Source organism: Diabrotica undecimpunctata, chromosome 2 (assembly GCF_040954645.1).
Source record: "Diabrotica undecimpunctata isolate CICGRU chromosome 2, icDiaUnde3, whole genome shotgun sequence".
NCBI classification, from domain to species: Eukaryota; Metazoa; Arthropoda; class Insecta; order Coleoptera; family Chrysomelidae; genus Diabrotica; species Diabrotica undecimpunctata.
The window spans coordinates 154,754,898-154,778,376 of NC_092804.1; the positions used below are offsets into that span (position 1 = coordinate 154,754,898).

The window sequence follows — 23,479 nt, forward strand, 5'->3', positions numbered from 1 at the left end:
TTTTCTGAGACTTCTATTTCTGGGACTACAATTTTTTCTTTATTGGGTCCCACTTGAATTCCATAATATTCAATTCCATTTAATGATTCAGGATCAGGTGCTTGTAAAACGTGATATGTCATATCTCCTTCCATAGCAATAAGTTGGATGCTAGTAGCTGTTGTGTCTACATGGGAATGACCAACCTGATTTTTATCAGCTGTAATGGTTGTATATTCATGGGCATGGAGATCCTGGTGGATATCTACTCTGGTAGTTATTTGTTCAACGACATGAGTAGCATGGTTGATATCAGCTATGATGATTGTATCTTCATGGATATTCTGGTTGGTATCAGTCGTGGCGGTTGTTTCTTGATAGCCATGGATATCCTGGTTAATATCAACTGTAGTGGTTGTTTCTTCAACGACATTAGTATCCTGGTTGATATCAGCTGTGATGAGCGTGTGTTCTTCATGCACATCTTGGTTGATATCAGCTCTTGTGATAGTAGTATCACTTGAATTCAGAACCAGACCCAATAGTTTTGCAGCTCTGCCTTGTTTTCGAAACATAATGGACTGCTCCTGAATGTTTTCTGCAAAGAAGTTAAAGAAAAATTATTAAATAAATCGGTTAATTTCGTCTTCTTTTTGACAAATCACACATGGAGGCACCTTGCCTGATGGGTCAAATAGAAGACCCGATTTATTAGATAGGTAGTTGTCAAGTCATACACTATCTTGACATAAATAATTATTTACAGTAAAACAATGAAACTGCTTTTAACTAGGTACTACTTCAATTTTTTGAAGACAATTTTTTACAAAGAAAACAATTGAAGTCCCTGAGCCTTATTAATAGTCGCCCAAGCCCTCACGATTCATTTGGAAATATCTCTTTACTCCTCAAAATTAAAAAATAAGTCCTTGCTTTCGGGGTAACGCTATTATTAATTATTTTGTATTCCATATTTTGAAGACAAAAGAACAAAATAACGTATTTTACGTACTATTGTAACAAAAATGAAGGTTAAAAAATAAATAAGTAGATATTCATGTGAATTACGTGAACAAAAAAATCAACACTAGATAGCTCTAACCTCAATATTTTTGTAAAGTACCTTAATTTAAAGTATTTTCACTGCTCATACGCATTATAATAGATAATATTGTTACCTTCTAAAACTTGCTCGTAAAAACAGCTAAGTAGAATGTTAAATTAACAATCCAAAATTGATTCTGTGTAGAATTCCGTCGTCATGTGCAAACTAAGTTGGTACTAAGGTACAGTAGGAGTTAGACGATTTGCGAACACAAGTCGTAAACATCGGAGTTAGACGGAACGAAAAAATACGAATATACAGGAATCTACAATTTGAATCAGTGTCCTGATTTTATTAAAACGTGTATCGTAGCGACACCTATCCAAAAATATCAAAATCTCATTTTTGACCAAAAGTGGACTTAGACGATTTGCTAACTAGGCTAACGATATGTGGCATAAATTTGCACTTAACTTTTTTGCTTTTAAAGTTACCTGTATTTGTGATAAAAAATATTAAAGATACATTATTTTAACAAAAAAAAAGGTATACCTGTTATTAATTTCAAAACTCAACAGTTTTTAAGATAATTGCATTTTACAAAACAGCTGCATAATTCTGATTTAAGGCAACTCAGGCAACAAAGGAAAAATAGACAAAAACATTATTACTTCTGAATTTTGGTATAAAATACCTTTAACTAAAGTTAATAGTTATCGAAATAATAAATAAAATAAATATAATGAGCAGGATAATAATTAATAATAGGATTTGACAAAATAACAGAATAATAGGATTTTACATAAAACATTTCACGTAACATTTTACGTTTTATGTTAAAGTCATAATCGAAACATTTCCTTTACAAACCAAATTAAAAAATAGTTAAACTAAAAAATATAACTTTTTACTACTACTTTAACTACAACTTATCGTGCTTGATTCTGTCGAAAGCTTTCTGGTAGTCAATAAAGTATACATAAATATCTCAGTTGACGTCTCTGCACCTTTAAAATAACACCTGAACGGCGAACAAGGCTTCTCTTATACCTAACGCATCCCTGAATCCAAACTGCGTTCTTGAGATCTGTGAGTCGCATTTCTAATTAATTCTTTTGTGTATTATCTTTAAAAAGGTTTTAAGAATGTGGCTCATTAGACTGATAATACCATGCTCTTCGCATTTTTTTGCATTAGGTATTTTAGGTATAGCAATAAATGTAGATTTTAACCAGCTCTCTGGGATTTTTCTCGAGTTATAGATTTTATTGAACGTTGTCGTAAACCATTTTACTCCTTCGTTTTCCAAGATTTTTAGAAATTCCGAATGAAAGTTGTCGGGCCCTGGTGCTTTGCCTGATTTGGTTGCTTTAATTTCGGCTTTGACATCGTCTTGAGTGATTGGTGGTCCTGTGTCGTATTTTATAATTATCTGGTTGTTATCTCTATCGTCATCGAATGTCTTCTCAATGTATCTCTTCCATATATTCTTTGTTTGTTCAATGTCTATTACCGAGTCGCCATGATCATCAGTCATATGTCCTGATCTCTTGGGTTTGTACATTTCTGCTACCTCTTTTACTTTCTTATTAATATTATGCAGAACTAAATTGCCTGTTAATTTACTATATTTGTAACAATATTGGTTATTAGGCCAACGATGATGTTTTTGTAAAAATGCTGAGTCTTTAAGGTTAAATTTGTAGCAAAAGTATTATGAAACAAGACACATATGTATTATTCAATACCTGTGCTCTAGTTTCTAATTCTCCTAATAAAAATGAATAAACAATTTACGTAATGAATAAAAAGTATTGTTTTGGGATTTTTTATGAATTAAATAATTATATCAATATCTCGCCACATTGCCAAAAAATATGACTACTACGACCAATTCAACATTCACAAAAGTTGTATTTAAGTATGTTCTCACTGCCTTCTCTCTAGAATGTGGTGGTGTATCATCTCTCGCATAAATCAGATATTTTAAGTTTCAGCATTTTACAATAGAGAAAAAGTAATACAACGCCAGTATAAAAACTTCAGGAGTGATAGAAAAGGGAAATTGTAAACATGATGACTGCCAACGTCTGAATACGCCACCTAAAGAAGAAGATGAGGAATCTTTTCTCCAATAATACATTTAGCAGCAATAATAAAGCATTTTGAAATGTTACATTATCATCTTGGTTATTTTAATAAGAATAAGCTATGCATTGTGCTTATCTACAGGTATTCAGTGCTTTACCGCACAAATATCACAAATAAGAATTATTATGCAGCTGACTTTTGAAATGTGATTATCTCGAAAATGGTTAAATTTTGAGGTTACTAACAAGTATACTTTTTCTTTGTAAAAATAATGTATCTTTAATAAGAGCAAAAAAGTTAAGCCCAAATTTATGCCAATTCAAAAAAATTGATAGTCAGGAAGGTGAGGTTTTATGCCTAGATACATGCGTGGTGACCATAACAACAGAGTAACCGCTTTAGATAAAAATATTAAAGATTCCATTAGTGCGCATATTAAATCTATTACAGCAAAAGAATCTAAGTACGCAAGAAAAGAACAAGTAAGATATATTTTGATGAGTCTTTAACGTTTCCCAAATTGTATTCACTGTATAATGAATGGTTGTTAGAGAATCACCCATGCGTTAAGCCAGCCACCAAAAGTCAGTACAGATACATATTTAATACTGAGTTTAATATCGGCTTTTTGCATAAAAAAATCATTGTCTCACTTGTAATCTACATAACACTAAAGCAGAGACAGACCAAATAAAAACAAATATGCTTTACATATTGCAAACATACGGATGTGAATCTCGGAACCTACGATAAGCGGAAATAAGAAAAATTAACGCCACTGAAATGTTCTGCTAAAGAAGAATGTTACGGATTTCGAGTACTGACCACAGGACAAATATTTCAATTTTAAAAGAGCCAAATGTAGTCAAACCTCTATAGGTACAGCAAAGATCCATCTCCAACAATCAAAATGCTTTGGATATGTTATAAGAGTAGATACAGAAAACATGGAAAGACTTATTATCCAAGGAAGGGGAGAAGGCCGAAAATTACCACAAAGATCTCCAACAAGATAAATCAAATTACCGGCATATGCAAGATATGCAAGAGAGAGAGAGAGAGAGAGACAGAGAGAGATTGCAAACAAATGTGTTGCACGTGAAACCAAAAATTGTGATAAAGAGGTTTCTGAGAAAATAGCAACAGTTGAAACTGACTGCTGTGATTTGTAAAAAATATTAACTACACCACAGTTAGATGTAGCATTGTTTTATTATAAAAGAAGTTTAAAGTATATAATTTTAATATCTTTGATATTAGATCTGTTGAAGGTTATTGTTATGCAAATATGATAATTTGTTTTATAATTTGTAAATGCTCATTTTGTGATAAATAAATCAAACATATATTATTTCATTTACTTCTTGTTAGTATGTATCATGTGAGTTCTTAAATACTTGTTTGAGTAAAAAAATCACGTTAAGGTAAAATCAATAAAAAACTAATAATATAATAATAATCTCTTTATATTGTTTTGAAGCTATTTTCTTGTGGCATGTTAAAGTAATTACTATTTAAATGGAAATAAGCCACAAATAAAGGTGAATGTACATTTATTGACGTTTCAATTTAAACTTGGAAAACGATTTCCGAAGTTTAAATTGAAACGCCAATAAACGTACTTTGACCTTTAATTGTAGCTTATTCCCATTTAAATAGTAATTACAATAATCTCTTAATTTTGATATTATAGATACTCATAAATTACCTTTTATATCTACCTAATCAAAGAAACATACTTTGTTGAAATATCATTGTATAAACCACTTATAATGATCTTCACCTAAAATTCTTGAAAAACTTGGTATTGTAACTCGACCTAAACCAGGACCAGTAATTTTAACAACAATGCGGTATGTTAAAAAGAAAAGCTGAGGAAAAGTTATAAAATATGGATTAAGAAAACTACAAAAAATATTAAAAATTAATGACGAAGTAAAAAAATAAAATGTTGCGGAATTTATTTTAAATCGCTGTCCTTTAAACTGCGCAAAAGTGAATTACAATGTTTCTCATATTCGGTGTCGATCTATTTTTGCCTAATGAATGATTTGTAAAGCGAGAGTATAAAATATTGTAACGATCTGATCATTTTTGTTGTAATCAGTGATACTGCTAAATTTATAATTCCAAAATCGTAACTTACCATTTTTTTTTATTATGTGGCGAATGCGCCGGATAATTATGCACTTTTGAAATAATCACCTAGTTTAGGTTAAAATTACATAAATCTTTAAGAACTTGGTTATTACCAGTATTTATTAACTTGTAACCTACATTAAAAATGTTTGTAAAATATAATTAGAGTTTACGTTATTGTCTTTCACGTATTTTGAGCCAAAGGTTGAGCAAGAATCATAGCCGTAATTTTATCAAAGTTGAAGGTTTAATTTCGAAAGGAAGTAAACAATCCAGCCATTCCGCATTTTAAGGCAAAGCACGCATTCTCGGAACATAAAATCAAGCGTTCCCATTTGCAATAATCGCTTTCCAAGCTTAAATTATACTTTGGAGGACATTCCTATTTCTTAATTACATATTATAAAACATTATAGTTATTTAATTACTAACAAATTTGTATTTAAAAGGTGATTCATTTAGAGGTACTTTTTTCAACAAGAAAAAACAATGAAAAAAATAAATTTTATTTGAAAATATTTATTATCATACAAAAGAACCATTCTTTACAATTATTACTTCTTAAAGATAATTTCTTTTAAATGTTGGCCATGACTACGGTTAAGTTGGTTCATTCTAAAGCTCCAATTCTCGATGACTCGTTCCAGCATTTCGATTGGTATTTCACCAATCACTCGAGTAATATTGGCCTCCAATGCCTCAATTGCATCTGGTTTATTCATATAGACTTTGGACTTTAAGTAGCCTCAAAAGAAAGAGTCTAGAGGTGAGATCACAGGATCTAGGCGGCCAATTCACTGGTCGAAAGCGTGAAATAATTTGTTCACCGAATCATTCTCGCAGCAAAACCATGCTTTCACAAGCTGTATGGCAAGTGGCTCCATCTTGTTGGAACCAAATGTCGCCGAGACTAAGAGCTTCAATTTTAGGTACCAAATAATCCGTTATCTTGGCACGATAACGGTCTCCGTTCACAGTAACATTCTGGCCGCCCTCGGTTTTAAAGAAATATGGACCAACGATTCCACCAGCCCATAAACCACAACAAACAGTTGTTTTTTCAGGGTGTAATGGCAACTCTTGAACCTCTTTGGCTTGTTTATCACCCCAAATACGGGCATTTTGTTTATTAACGTACCCATTAAGCCAAAAATGGGCCTCATCTAAAAACAAGATTTTTCTCGAAAACAGTGGATCTTCTGAAAGCATATCAAGAGCCCATCGAGTGAAACGGTGACGACTCGGAAGGTCGGCCGGCTTCAGCTCGTGCACTAATTAAATTTTGTATGCTTTTAAATCAAGATCCTTACGTAAAATACGCCAAGTTGTGCATAATATGACAAGCCAAGCTGTTGAGAACGGCAACGAATCGATTCTTCATTATTTTCGAGTACACTATCCGTTACCGCCGCTATATTTTTTTCAGTACGTGCTGAATGTGGTCTATTTCGTCGCGTGTTATCCAATATTGAAAACTGGGTTTCAAACTTACTAATCGTAAAGCGAATTGTACGTTCGGTAGGCCGATTATGTGGACCATAAATTGCTCTATGCGCACAAAACACATTCCTCACAGAACTCCCATTTTCAAAATACAACTTCAAAATACTACAAATAATTTCTAGACGCTGTGTCGGGCTAAGTCTTTCCATCATGAAATGTCAAACAATACTGAACACAAGCGAAATGTCAGTTTGACAGTATTCATGCACGATCTCCAATAAAATCCCCACCAAAAAAAGTACCTCTAAATGAATCACTCTTTACATATATATTGTATTATGATCCGAAAATGTAGAAAAATTAAAAAGACACAGAAAATGGAGAATAATCCTAATATATAAAAAAATGTTATTTCCAAATGTAAATGAAAATAAAGAAATAGATTATATTCACACATGGTTTTTTGAGTGTGTTAATAGTGATATGGACTTATGATAGACTATTTATGGTGAATGGTTACAGTTAGAATATTAGGTAGTATTAGATTTAATCTATGTAAAATAAACAATTTCGTTTGTTGGCAAAAATCATGGGGACAACAACCTACCTGTTTCTCAACGGTTTGAATAAACAAAATATAAGCGATTAACAGTTTCGTATTGTTTTATTGTGCCTCGTGTCGTTTTTAAAAACTCTTGTAGGAAGCTAGTTATTGAGGCCCATTGTTAGATCATTTGTTGAAGAAAAGTTTGTAGAAGGGAAAATTTGGATATTTGATGGATTTTAAAAGACGAAAGGATGGTAATTTGTTGTTGGCCTTAGCAGAAATAACATCGAATCCTGAAAAGTAATTTAGTGCTAGTAGTTGCGAACGGTATAAACGTAAATTTTTGTTTGTGAGTAAAAGTTTAAAAAAAGTGGCAGCAGTTCGGATCTATGAATGTTGATTGGGAATTTTGGATACTGGGATGCAGTAAAAGATTTTTCAGTATTTGCTGTGAGTACGAAGAAGTTATTATTCATCGGAAAAATCATAGACAAGGAAATTTGTGGCAGCCAAAGAAGATAGCAAGGATTATTAGGAGATTTTATCTAGATTCTATGTAAGCAGACCAAAGAAATAGTTTAGCTAGAGTGTTTTGATGAACGAATATCAGGGACTTTTTGATGAAACGAAACAAATAATTAAACTAATATATAAGGTTTTCTTTTGTTAATTTTTTGTAAAGGAGTATCTCTTATTTGTTCAAACTAATTTAATTGGAGCTGAACCATTAGGAAGAGATGAAGAAGCAGCTTTTTTCTCTGTTGCACTGGGGGAACGGGCATGTATTGCAACAGTCAGTCCATTTCTATTATATGTATATACCTATAATAAACAGCTACGTCTTCTCTACGATACTACCTCTTCTCTGTCCTTTTTTATGGTGTTGAATCGTAAACCTTGAACGAAGATATGTGCAGAAAACTGGAAGCATTTGAGATGTGGCTATATCGAAGAATGCTTAAGATCGCGTGGACTGACCGAGTCACAAAAGAGGAAGGAAAAAAGAAAACAAAGAAAGATCTTTCAGAGCATAGTGATGAATATTATCCCATATGGAGCGGAAGTATGACATACAATAAGAACAGAGAAAACATGGAACAGAATAAATCTAGAATGCTTAATTACAAAAAAGTTGAACAACAGGGCCTGGCAGTGGTACGGGCATGTACAAATAATACCAGAGCACAGGTGGACGAAAAGAATATTGGACTGGGACCCGCCCGGAAGAAGACGGAGAGGAAGACCTGCTACAAGATGGAAAACATACTTTAAAACTTATAATGGAAAAAACCCCAAAGAATAAGATGAAGAACATTATATAAAGAATTATTAGCAAATAAAATTCGTGAACTAATGATATGGAAATAGAACATCATAACTGCTTTAAACAAAATTGCATTTGAAACATTAGTTAAATATTTTCTTAAAAGCTTCAAAAACCCACAACCACCTTGGATAACTACAGAAGTCAAAGCATTAAGTAAACAAAAGAACGAACATTAAAAAACATGATAAAAGGAGCAAAAGAAGCATGGCTGACGGAGAGATGTACGGAAATTGAAACACTACAACGCAAACATGACGTTTTCCATATGAACAAAAAAAATTTAAGAGGCACAGAACACTAGAAAATAATGCAATACAGGCACAGTTGTAGACATTAAAGGACATATTTTGACTACCATTGAAGATAAATTACAAAGATTAACAGAATATATGCAAGAATTATTCGAAGATGCAGCACGAAGTCCGATTGAAATTAACAATTCCTACGGCCCAGAAATAACAAAGCAAGAATTACCTATGGTAATTAAGCGGATTAAAGATGCGAAATCGCCAGGACCTGATGAGGTGCGTAGTGAAATTTTTAATCTATTAGACGCACACCAAATCACAGCTCTTACGAAGCTATTCAACAACATCTACGAGACTGGTTATTTACCAAAAGACTGGCTACTAATAATATTCATTCCACTTCCTAAAAAAGCCAACGCTAGAAATTATGAAGAACATAGATTAATTAGTTTGATGAGCCATGTACTTAAAGTACTTCTTACTATCATTTACTCGCGCATATACACCAAATTAGAGGAACACCTGAGTGAAGTTTAATTTGGATTCAGAGCAGGACTCGGAACGAATAAAGCACTTTTTAGTTTGCAATTACTAATACAGAGAGCCAGGGATGTCAACTGCGATGTGTATGCATGTTTCATTGATTTCGAGAAGGCATTTAATAAACTCCCACATGGAAAATTAATCGATATACTAAAAACATCAGGACTCGATGGTAAGGATATAAGACTGATCTCAAACTTATATCTCTAACAAAAAGCAACAATGCGATTAGAAAATGAACTGTCCGAGATCTTCACAGTCGAAACAGGAGTTAGACAGGGTTGCATATTGTCACCGGCATTTAATATATACTCTGAAAGCATCTTTAGAGAGGCCTTGGACGAAACAAAAGATGGGATTGATATAAATGGCCAACTTATAAACAAAATTAGATATGCAGGCGATACAGTGTTGCTGGCAGATAGTGCACAGGCGTTCTTAAAGATGATGAATAACGTTGTAGAAATACGTAACAAATACGGCCTAAAACTTAATTGCAACAAGACAAAAATAATGATCATTAGTAAGAACACCGACATAAACGCCCAAATTACAATAGGCGATACACCGTTAGAAATAGTGGAAAAAATATGCTATTGGGGCTGCAATTTATATTGAAAAACTCGTATTGAAAAAGCCAGAAGCTCTTTTAAAAGCCTTAGGAAGATTCTCTGCAACATATCTTTAAGCATCACAACTGCGGATTTGGTCAACATCGTGAAGAGCCGTAAGCTGCAGTACTTAAGGAATATAATAAGAAATCAAGGCAGATAAGAGCTACTTCAATGCATTTTGTAAGGTAAAATTAAAGGAAAAAGGGCCCCAGGACGAAGACAAATCCCCTGGCTTGCTAACCTGAGAGCATGGTATAGAAAGACCTCAACACAGCTATTTCGTACAGCAACCAACAATATCATCATAGCCAAGATGATCGCCAACGTTCGGAACGGACAGGCACCCTAAGAGGAAGAATACGCATAAGAATTCTTAGATATTACGTCTTTAGTGCCCTTCTCTATGAATTAGAAAGCTGAATCCTTACAGAAGATGCCATAAAACGATTAGAGGCATTTGAAATGTGGTACTACCGACGTATGTTGAGGCTCTCATTATATACATCACATAAGTAATATAACTATTCTCTAGAGGCTAAGAAAAGACAAAGAATATCAACAATGTAAAGAACAGAAAATTGGCTTACTTCGGCCACATCATTCGTTATAATAAATAACGACTTTTACAGTTGATTCTACAAGGCAAGGTTGAGGGTAAGAGATGACCTGGACGTAGGCGTATATCCTGGCTGGCTTATCTAAGGAACTGTACTGGTGTAACGTCAACGGAATTGTTTCGAGCTGCTGTGAATAAAATAAGATGGGTCAATGTGGTAGCCAACATCTCTAGAAGATAGGCACATTTATAAGAAGAAAGCAAACAAACATAATTTAAGGAGCAAATAAATAAAATTTAAATAAATATTGTGTACCTATTGGTCTTAGCCAATAATACGTATATAAATATTTATTAAAAATAATACATTAACCCAATTTTAAGCATAAGAATTAAATTCTTTTTTATTGTGGATATAAGTATTAGTTACTTAATTAAATGTAAAAATATTCAGTCTAAAGAATTTTCATTTCAAAAGAAGTTGGAATTAAAGCTTAAGCCATATCTAGCACTGAGGTTTATTAGCTTTGCCGTTATGAGTTCTCTCATTTGAATGCCGAATTCACTTTTGAGTTCTCTCTTTCATAGTTGACAAAATAATTAACGTGTCGTCAGTACATCTCTAGTTAATGGAGTGTTTTCTACCTATGTATAATATTACCCCCGCCGATTCTTTTATTGCTTTCCATTCAACTATTTATAATCTGTATAACTTTACTCATTTTATTTGTTTTAAAAGACATTTTAAAACTAACGAATATGATGGATATTTGTAGTTTATATATATATATATATATATATATATAAGCGGGGATCCTACAGCTTCTGCCGCTTCCCGCATTTCGATCGCCATCTTTTTCTATCTCTCCAGGTGTCTTCATCAATTGCTCTATCTTTCATGGTTTCCATAACACCTTGTATCCAAGACTTGGCTGGTCTTCCTCGTTTCCTTCTATTACTTGGATTGTATTCCATAGCTCTTTTTGGCCATCTGTTGTCGTCCATCCTCTGTACGTGTCCATACCATATTAACTGTCTAGTTTCTATTCTTTCAGAAGTTGTATGTACTCTATCTGTTTTTCTTCTAATTTCAGAATTAGGTATACGTTCTACTCTTGATATACGGCAAGCTCTTCTTAGGTAGTCCATTTCAACCGTGTCAACTTTTTTCTTTCCTTTTACTGTCATTTGCCAACATTCTGCTCCATATGTAAGAATGGGCTCTACAATTACTTTGTAGATAGTCATTTTAGTTCTCATAGTAGCTTTGTTGGACCAAAGTATCGAATTCAGAATTTGAACACTCTTCCTGCCTTGTTGCACTCTATAGTCTATATCTCGTTCCGTTGTTCCTTTACTGCAGATAATACTTCCCAAATATTTGTATTCGTAGCACCTTTTCATTTGTCTAATTTCCAAATCCGGGTCTTCGTCTTCATTGCCTATTCGCATATATTCTGTTTTAGACATATTCATACTCATCCCCCATTTTTCGTATTCATCTTTGAGCTTTCTAAGCATATAATCTGCATCTTCTTCACAGCTTGCAATTAGTACTTGATCATCTGCAAAGAACAGCGTTGTCAGATAATGGTTGTTAAGCTTCAACCCCATTCCCGCACATTTTTGTCTCCACTGGTGCAGTGCTTCTTGGATATATATTTTGAATAGGGTAGGGGAAAGACAACATCCTTGTCTCAAGCCTTTCATTACTGTAAATACCCTTGAGAAAGTATTTCCTGTTTTTACAGTGCTTTGAGGACATTTATAGATGTTCAGTATTGCTTTTAGATATGTTTTACTAAGGTCCGTTTTCGTCAAGACACTAAATAAGAGTTTTAAAGGAACTATATCATAAGCCTTCTCCAGATCTATAAATACCAGATGCGTAGGGAGGTTTCGAGCTGTTCGTTTTTCAATTACTTGTTGAAGGGTAAATGTGTTGTCCACGCACGATCTTCCTGCTCTGAAGCCGCTTTGTTCTTCAATTTCTTTATACTCCTCTTCTATTCTTCTTTTCAATATACGACCATATAACCTTCCCAGCGAGCTAGTTACGCTAATGCCTCTATAATTTCCGCATTCTTTTCTGTCTCCCTTTTTATAAATGGGGCTAATGTGGGCCAAATTCCAATCGTCTGGAATCGTTTGGCCTTCAATTAAGCATTTATTAAAAATAATTTGTAGTTTATTTAAATCAAAACAACAATGTTCCAAAGCTATTTTCTTGTGGCATCTTACTGCAATTACTATTTTTATTTTTAAAATATAAACTTTTTATTTTTAAATATATATGTTTAAATTTAAATTGTGGCATATTCCCTAATAAATATTTAAACTTTGCGGAATTTAACAATAAATTTTTGAGAACGCGCCTGGAATTCATTTAAAGATTATTTGTTTCAAGAGTTGACTGATAGTATACAATATTTGTCGGTATAAGCAATCCTTCACTTAAGGACCCTTAAGCTAGCAGGGACTCATAAGCGCGGAATTCAATTGAACCTACGCCATAGTTTTTCACCACTAAATCACCCAAAATGAGAGCAATTATGTTGATTTTAAGTTCAAGCTAGCAGAAATTAAAAAGGCCTGTTTGTCTATGGTAGATTTTTTTAGCCATTTTTTACTAATTTATTTTCATCCTTAAACTCACCCCTAATTAAAGCGATTCGTCTAGTTTAATATTCGAGCCAGCAGAATTAAAAAAAGATTTTTGAAATACCACGGTGTCTGCTAGGTTTTCACTAATTTATTACCACCCAAATAACTCTTGTTATATCAGGTTAAATACAGCAAACAGTGCCATTGTGTCCTGCACAGTTTGTACTATTCCTTTCATCATCATCATCATCCAGCCCCATTTTCACATCCATTGTTGGATATAGGCCTACTCCAAACGTCTCTTCAGTTCTCCAGTTCTCTCTATCTTTAGCTGCTGCAATCCAGTTTGTTTCTATTCTCCTTAGGTCGTCGGTTAATCGGGTGGGTGGTCTGCCTCGACTTCGCTTGTCGGCTCTTGCTCTCCACTCCAATAATCTCTTCGTCTATCTTCCGTCTTCCATTCTAGCAACATGTCCAGCCCACCTCCACTTTTGTTTATTGATTCGCAGTATAATATCGTCTACGCCAGTTCGTTCAAGACTGGTAAGATGCATTGGTTAAATGCCTTCCTTTTCAGGTGAATTGGGGTAATTGTTTTAAAAATGTCTCTCATCCTTCCATATGCCGCTCATCCCAACGTGATTCGTCTATTTAGCTCGCACTTTTGGTTGTCTCTGGTTATTCTAATTTCATGACCCAAGTATGTGTATTTATCGATTAATTCTACCTTGCTGTTATTGATCTGTATCTCTTCGCTGGGAACCATATTGGCCATCATTTTGGTTTTCTCGAAATTTATCTCCAGCCCAGTTTCTTGTAGTATGTCATTCAGTTCTTGGAGCATGTCTTTGATCTCTCCCAGATTATCTAGCAGAAGCACGATATCGTCCGCAAAACGTAGATGGTTTAATCTTTCTCAATCGATGGATATTCCTTTATGTTGCCATGTTAGTCTTTTAAATGCATACTCAAGAACGGTAATGAACAGCTTTGGTGACATGGTATCACCTTGACTGACTCCCCTTTCTATCTTTATTTTATTAGTTGCTGAATGTAGCCTTATGGTTGTTGTGGCATGGCATTTTCATATATATTTTTAACTATATTACAATATCTGTGGTCGACCCTGCAATCTTGTAGTGCTCTTAAGGTGGACGGTAGTTCCACTGTATCAAACGCCTTTTTAAAGTCTACAAATATCAATGCCAAAGGACGGTTATATTCGTTAGTTTTTTCTATCAGGGTTTTTAGGATTAGAAGCAAAACCAAAGTAAAACGCAGGAGAACATACTGCCAAATTAAAACGGAGCTTCGCAGGACACAATGCCCGACTAAAGGATAAAAGATGGAATAACGAAATACAACAATGGAGACCATGGTTAGGAAAGAGAAGCAGAGGAAGACCACAAATGAGATATGCTGATGACATTAAGAAGATCGGAGGACACAACTAGAAGCAAGTGGCGCAAAAGAGAAATCACTGGATTGATTTGGGGGAGGCCCATGTCCAAAGTTGGATTACTTAAGGCTGAAGAAGAAGAAGATTTTGGGTACCCCATTAAAGTACCTAATCTTCAAGTCATTCTCTTGTTCTTGAAATTCTCTCTTGAAATTGTTCTTTTTTGATTTCTAATTTTAAACTTGTGCATTTGCTTGTTGATGAATACAAAAAGAGAACGAAATAAACAACGTATTACCAATATGTCTCATTTTACTTACATATTTATACACATATTGTGTATAAGCCGTATTTTTAATTTTAAGCTTGATGATTCGGGAGAACAAAAAATGCACATAAAATAATATGTTGGTTGGAAAATTACGACGAAGATTTATGAGCAGCAGTGGACAAAAAGATGTAAAGATGATATAGTATTGTTTAGAACAAATATCTAATACGATTTTATGTACTGCTTAAAACATTGATTCATCTCAAAATTTCAACAGAAAGATATTTATTTTTCTTTTGCTTATATGAATATCCAAATATAACAAAATCCGCTAATATACTGGATATAATTCAAAAACCTTTTAAGGCCTAACAAAAAAAACATTTTAAAATTTAGACATACATTACACAGTTAAAATATTCCTTTTAAAAGAATTTCTCATTTGTTCTCAATTTGGGCTTAATATATGGAGCAACTTATTCTTCATTTACGTAGTCTAAACCCTTACGAACCGGCTGGTCTTTCATTAAATACACGATTTATTACTTTAACGTATTTTAAAATCTCGTGGCGAGCTTAAATGAACAAATTCCATCTGGGTAACAAATTTTGAAATGTATTTTAATTTTAATATAGAAATTGATTGGTTTCGTTAGTGATAAGCTTATATGCTTGGTGAATTGTCAGCGAAGATTTGATTTATAGAAAAAAAGATAAACTATGCTCACGTTTGTGTACCGAATATTAAAAAATATGCACTGCATTGTTTGATAAAAATACACAGAAGAAATTTAAGTCAATTCTAAAACAAAACTAAAAAAGACAAAGTATAAAATACCTATTTAGATCAGTGGTAGCTATATTTACCAGTGTTGCTGGAAGATATTTTTCAAACTTATAAGCAATGAGTATTAGACCGTAAGCACAAACAATACTGTTTTAAAGGATTTTTGGTGGAATTAAACAAAACCCGACTAGCGTAAGCCTACACCGACGTGAAGGTCGTTGGGCGGTAAACATAGCTACCAGTGATCATTTGTGCAGGGTACTTTACCGGTGTTAATATCATAGTAATTTATTCTCGTTTTTCATTAGTTTATTCTTTAAAATATTGGATAATAACAAGTGTGTTAGTGTAAAATATAGTGTGAAGAACGTTTTGGCATAATAAATAGTAAGTATTATTAATTTTTAGAAGTTATTACAAACCATTTAACATTGCCAACAAACATAACCAAATTTTTTTACAAACTTGACAATTATTTTCCATGAATAAAAAAATAAATTGAGGAATTGCATGTTGTGAGAATGTTAGTGTACCTGCTAGTCTTTCATATGAAAATTAGTTTTCTTTTGTAAGTTTTTGCAAAAAGATGTTCTGGGTGAATACTGAGATAAACGTTTTTTTTTTCAGTGAGCGAAAATACGAAAAGCCGATGGCAACCAGCTCTTACTGCAAGACAACTGGAAGAGCTTCTAAATAAAGATCTGAATGATAGCGATGATGATAATTATTACATGTCGGACTATGGAGGTGATTCTGATGCAGAAGACAATATTTCATTTGTACCATCTTCAGCTAAGTGCAGCACTCGATCCAATTCAAACATAAATATTTCTTCCAGTTTAATTTCAAATATTGCTTCAACATCAAACAATCCTGAGGAGTATCAACAACCTTATTCAACTTTGGATTTTCCAGATAGCGATGATGATAATTCTGACGATTCAGTTTTGGATCCAGATTATCCTCCGGAAGAGATGTCTACTAAGAAGATAAAAACAGTTATATATTTATCTGATAGTCACACAGAGCCAGGAGTAAATAGTAACAACGACCATGTGGATGTTTCATTTTCCAAAAACTCGGAATACAAGTGATCCAAAAAGATAGATCCAATATTAGACTATGATCTATTTTATTTTAGCGAGAATTCAAAACTTAACATTGACTTTTCAGAATGTGCCACCCCCTTAGATTTCTTCAGTGCTCTTTTCAATGATGAAATATGTAAAAAAATTGTGGAGGAATCAAATAATTATGCAAATCCTGATAATTATGGGCTTTCATACGTTACCTACGATAAAATATCTACTGGTCAACTGACAGAAACTTTTTTGTACAGAGTCGCAGATGTTTTTACTGTGAAAAGGTTCTTAAAAGTGTTGAGGCTGTTACATATCAACAATAATTCAGAAATGCCCCACAAAGGAGACCCTATGTTTGATAAATTATATAAAATTCGACCTCTCATAACGTATTTCAAAACAAAATTTTCTGAGGCTTACACACCATCACAAAATTTGTCAATCGACGAAAGTACGATCCCGTTCAAAGGCAGAACTAGTTTGAAGCAGTATATGCCAATGAAGCCAGTGAAGAGAGGAATAAAAATATGGGCAATTGCCTGTGCAAAATCTGGTTATCTCATCGACTTCGAGATCTATCAAGGCAAAACTAACAAAGTTGTTCAAGAGACGCTTGGCGAACGAGTTGTATTAGAATTAAGTCAGCAGTTTCAAAATCGTGGATATTGTATTTATTTTGACAATTTTTTTCCACACTGCCAATTTTCAGTACTCTGTTAGAAAAAAAATCTGTTTGCTTGTGGCACACTCCGAACAACTAGAAAATACTTCCCAAAGCAACATTTAGCTGATGACAAAAAAATTAAAATGAGTGAGTCTGATTCTGTAGCTAGTGAGAACATTTCCGTATACTAATGGAAAGACCGTGGGACAAAATGTGTCACCGTTGTTAGCAATATGCACAATTAGAAAGAAAAAACCACTGTTCTCAGAACAACAAAGGATGGAACACGTGAAGTAGTAGCTTGTCTAAGAGCTATTGCTGATTACAATATGTATATGGGAGAAGTTGATCACTTTGATCAAATGATGTCCACCTATTTAATCCAATGGAAATCAAGAAAATGGTGGATTAAAGTTTTTTATTACTTCCTTACGATCATATTTACGATCAAAAAACGAAAACTGCAATACTTGGGACACATTACAAGAGGCGAAAGATATGAACTGCTTCGAATAATTATGCAAGGGAAAATAGCAGGAAAAAGGTCCATAGGAAGAAGACGAAACTCCTGGCTAAAGAATCTACGGGAATGGTATAGCTGTAGCAGCAACGAATTGTTTCGGTCAGCAGTTTCGAAAATACGTATAGCCCTGATGATCGCCAACCTTCGGAACGAAGATGGCACTTGAAGAAGAAGAAGATTACTTCCTTGATGCATCAATATTAGACAGCTATATTCTGTACAAGCATGTTCATCAGCAAAATCATCCTCGCGAGGCAACTATCACACAGCTCCAATATAGAAGCCAGTTAGCTGACCAACTTATCGGCTTGTTCACATGCAGAAAGCGGTCTGGACCGAATCCTGGTCAAGTTGGCAAGGCAAAAAGGGCAAATCTTGTTAATGTTGGTTGTCATCTACCAATGAAAGGCACTTACCGTAGATGTGCTAACTGCAGCTCAAGTAAGAAACAGAAGAGGACCAATATAATTTGCCAAAAATGTGATGTAGCATTATGTAAAGAATGTTTTTCCATATATCATCAAAAATGAATGTCATCAAATTTAAAATAAATATTTTTCTCTTCTACAACTTTTGTTTTAGTGTGTAATAGATGTAGTGGTAGCAATATTTACCAGTGATTTACAGGTGATGGCAAATACCCAAATGATATCTGGTAGCAATATTTACCACCCCATAAAAGAAAAAATTGAAAATAATTTTGGTTTTTTTCTATCAGGTAACTTATTACATTCTATTTGATTTCATAATATTAAAAAATATTTGTCTTAAAAAGAACAAATGAGTTCTGCGCCTTAAAGGGTTAATAAATGTGGAATAACTGCAAAAAATATCTTCAAGAACAGAATAATATTACACTTCCTTAACATCACTTTTACTGAAAGCAGCTAACAATATTACAATACTTGTTAACAACTTAAACTGAATGACATAACTATTCAAAAAGCTAATTACCACTACTCTACTTAAACTGTTATCTTACGCAATATTCAGAGATTTTTCGATAACGTCTAGAACATTCTATATTTCAGTTATTTATCTCTTTTGTCAAGAAACTATTGAAGCCAACAGGGTGGATCAGTTGCATGATATGGAGCTAATATCTCGATATGAACTACAGTGAACGCAAAATCTGAAGAACCTGCGCAGTGCGCACAAACCGGATTCCGTTTACTTACAAGTGGACACGCCCACTTACACTTTAAACCTTATTCTGGCTTACTGTCAGTAGCGTAACTACTTGTCAGTAACGATTGTACATGTACCTATGTAATTGTTTGTTTCTTGTGTGTATTAGCAAACTGACTTGTGATTTCCATAATGTCTGCCATCGTGGAAAATAAAAAGTGTAGATCCATGATATTAGGAAAAAGTTATAAAATAATATTAAAATATTTTGATTAAACAAAAAAGGGGTAACTTTAGAAGATATCAAACGGCAACCTTCGCAACAGATAAAAATATTATGTAGTTCATTTGTAACGAAACGTAGTTTTCAATAGTCGTACATATTGAATAAGTTGACATTCCGTTTTTGTGAAATGGGAAACTCTTAGTATCTTTCATTATAATAAATCTACACAATTTTAGCACAATTATCAAATTCATGAAATATCGTTTACGTTAATCATGCGGAAAAATCCTGTTAGAAATGCTAATTACATGTAATTCCTAACTTAGTTTTTAACATGATATTATTTTTACACAAATGCAAATATTTTTTTCGTTGTTAACAGTATTTGGAAATTGTATGAAAAACTTGTCTTGGTGTTATAGAGACAGAAAAAGTCGTAATAAATGTAAACATATAAATAAATATAAAGTGGTTTTGTATTTTTTTATAGGTAATTACTATTTAAATCGGAATAAGCCACAATTAAAGGTTAAAATAAGTTTATTGACGTTTTAATTTTCACTTAGGAAATCGTTCTTAAAATACAAACATTAGTGATCACTACTGCGATCACTAATGAAATAATAATAATATAAAAATAACTTTCAATTCGCTCTGCACAATCTCTGTATTTTTTACGTGTAGGAGGGTCTTTCAAGCCTCCTTTATACCGGTCAATTTGGTTCATGTAAGCTCTGCTCCAGCTAAATGTCTTTATAATTGGTTTCAAATGAGTGTAGAGTAATAAATCATGAAGTGTCATAAAATTTGCCTGAATTTCGGTGTCGTCATGAGCGTAGGCAAATGGACGGATGTCAACTTCGTCGTCAAAAATTGATGTACCTCAAAATATCATATTTTGGATATTTTGTGATAACCAATTTTATTTAATTTTTCGATTAACTTATTCTTCAAACTCGTATTCCATTATATGGTCATTAAAGCTAATTACATTTTTATTTATAAAAACAAATTCACTTCCTTACTGAACGAATAAAAGCATTAGAAGAAACTGATAAGGGTATGACGCACCTCCTAATATTACTAAGAACTAAAATAAATCAACATGAAGACTAATAACGCGTAATGAGGTTTTACTTACACTTTCATTATAATCCCTCTTTTATTTTATTATTATCATTCGACATTCGAGTTAGTAATTGTTACTACACCAATTAAACGTACAGTAATATTGTGATATAGAAATAGTGAAAAAGTTATAAAATGGCGACATTTACTCCAAAGAAAAGAGGTGTAAAAAATTCTCCGCTATCTGTTAGTGAAAAAGTTATAATTTTAAATGTATATGATTGCATAAAACACGATCACCCTAGTTTGTCTGTGCAAGAAAGTGTTGAGCGATGTGCCCGAATGACTGGAATTGGACAGTCCACGATTTTTAAATTATTGCGAGAAAGAAAGATATCAGGACAGTTAAGTCCATGCAAGAGAAAATCAGGAAGACCAATAAAAATCTTAGGTGAAGACACCAAACGTGACATTCGAAGAAAAGTTCATTCGTTTTATTTTAAAAAGGAAATACCCACCCTTGACAAAATACTAATGGAGATAAGCCAAGATAACGATATTCCTTTGATATCCAGAAAACTTTTATGGAAAACTTTAAAAAGTATGAATTTTTCCTGGGAAAAGCACAATCGAAAGGCACTATTACTGGAAAGTGATGAAATCATTTGCTGGAGACGAAAATATTTGAGAACTATAAAACAGTACCGCAGAGAGCACAAGAAAATTTTTTATCTTGATGAGACGTGGATAAACGAAGGTTATATAGTCCAAAAAATGTGGCAAGATAAAAATGTAACAAGTGCTCGCCAAGCTTTCATAGAAGGCCTTTCGACGGGTATTAAAGTGCCTTCGGGAAAAGGGAAGAGGCTTATAATTGCTCACATTGGAAGCGAAGAAGGATTTTTAAAAGAAGGTTTGTTAAGCTTTGAGTCGTGTCGGACGGGAGATTATCATGAGGACATGAATTCGGATGTCTTCGAAGACTACTTCGGGGAAATGTTAAAATTTCTTCCAGCTGATTCGGTCGTGGTTATGGATAATGCAAGCTACCATTCAAGGCGCATAGAGAAGGTACCAACTTCAGCTTGGAGAAAGCAAGAAATTATTAACTGGCTGTCAAATAAAGGTATTCAGTTTGAGACGAATTCAATAAAGAAGGAACTACTAGCCGTAGTAAAACAACATAAATCTCGCTTCATAAAATATGCCGTAGAAGATGTAGCAGAAAATTCAATGTCAAGGTATTGTTTGATCAAGCCAATATAGAAATCACATCAGAAAACTGGCAAAAAGCAATCCAGCATGTTTTAAAAGAGGAAGATAAAATGTGGGAACTGGACAACTTGGTCGATCAGGTGGTTGACCCTATAATTATAACACCAGGGGATGATGACAGTTCTTCGGATGAAGACTATAGTGATGTAGAATTGTAATAACGTATCCAGTAAAGTTTTTGTAGTTTTTGTGAATAAATTGATTTAAACTCCCCACAAGTGTTTCAATATGTAAAGTTCATTCGTGTGTGTTTGTGAGTATTTCCCGATTTCGGTTCGTATATATTTTATTGTTACATTTTATATTTTTTTAATAACACTGTTCTGCTGTATTACATTTTTATTTCCTTTAATATGATTTTTAAGAATGCATATTCTTTTGTCAATTAACCCACTAGCGCGCCTCTGGCTCAGTGTTTATCTGTCGATAACAATGGACTAATCCCTTAAAACAGGGTGATACCTACCTGCTCTTTATGAAACGACAGAATTTTGCAATGCGGACGGAATTTATTGACGGATTATTGACGGATTACCCTGTAGCGCTTTTGAATACTTCATGAGATTTTATTACTCTACACTCATTAGAAATAGATTATAATAAATCTCAAAATGTTTGCCATCGAACTCCTCGATGCCATTCTTCTACGGAACTGTTTGTTTTTAATAAACTTTCTTGTACCCCGTCATAACAATTCCACAGATCAGGTGAAAATAAGGGCAAACGACGTTGTCTATCTCTTTGTAGACGCCCGATCTAGAAATCTTCAAAATAACCAATTATTGACTGGGCTTCTGCTGGCAACACATCTTACTCGCAAATCATTTCAAATGCCTCCACTACGTCTGCAGAAAAACGAATGCTAAGGCCGCCAATAATCGGAGCTTTAAAGCAAAATCTGAATCAGTTTCATCTTCTTTCTGAACCATCTTATTGGATTCTTCTAAAGAGACATTGAGTGAAATGGAAAAAGCACATACGATGTCTTGAGTCGAGATATTCTTGTCTTATGGCACTTATCATACTGCTTTCAAAATCTGTTAATATGGTTGCAGGGGAAGCTTCAGGCAAAAGTTCTTTTAATTTTAAAAGTAGCCGAACATAAGTTTCTTCTGTCTTGTTAGGTAGTAACAGCAGTCTCAGAATCCTTCTCTAATCCATGGATTGTATATAGTTGATAAAAAAGGTGAGGTACGGTTTTGAAAGTTCCGTCGGCAAACCAGTGTTCTGCATGGCAAATTCGTCATTTAAAATTCTCCACATTCAAAATAAAGGCATTAAGCTATCTTTGTTGAAATCTATGGAAATCAACAAATTAAAAAACACAGATATAATTCTGAATGACCAGCTTAAGACAAACAGTTCTCTCCTCCTCAACCTATTTCATTAGAGACTATAAAATGTAAACCCATGCCAAAAACAGATCACTTGAGAAAGGCAATCAGCCGAAACAGCTGTAGTGATAAGAATTTAAATTAAATTTTGTGGAAGTTTTGAAAACAAAGTTTTCAGTGTTTTATTGTTACATAATAATTTTTTTTTCGATATCTTGACAGCGTGTATAAACTTGCTAATTTATTTTTAGTTTTGTTTAACTTTTTAACTTTTACTTTTTTGTTTTAGAGACAATAAATTGGTGTTAGTTAGTGTTTCGTAAAAAAATATACAAGACAACAACAATGAACTTAAATATTTCAATGAAGTGGGATATTAGTATTTAATAAAGATCACTACTGCTAAAGATGGACTCAAATTATCTAAAAGGAAAGGTAAGAATATTATTCCAATGTTTTATTAGTCTTAAATATTTGCGTGTATCAAAATCGCAACATTATTTTATAGAAATAATAATGATACAAATCGTAAATTATCCTTAATTTAGATATTATTGTGAGTTTTATTTGCCTTTCTAACTTATTT

At 33.4% G+C, this 23,479-nt stretch overlaps 1 protein-coding gene across 1 annotated transcript in view; it reads left to right on the top strand.

The window, feature by feature from the left end:
- The window catches only part of LOC140435099 (tachykinin-like peptides receptor 86C), a 951,389-nt gene that overhangs the window by 79,330 nt on the left and 848,580 nt on the right, over nucleotides 1-23,479 (top strand). The window contains exon 2 of the mRNA XM_072523804.1: nucleotides 23,183-23,328. Within this exon, the coding sequence (XP_072379905.1) occupies nucleotides 23,302-23,328 (27 nt within the window). The 5' untranslated portion in view covers nucleotides 23,183-23,301. The remainder of the gene's footprint in view (nucleotides 1-23,182; nucleotides 23,329-23,479) is intronic.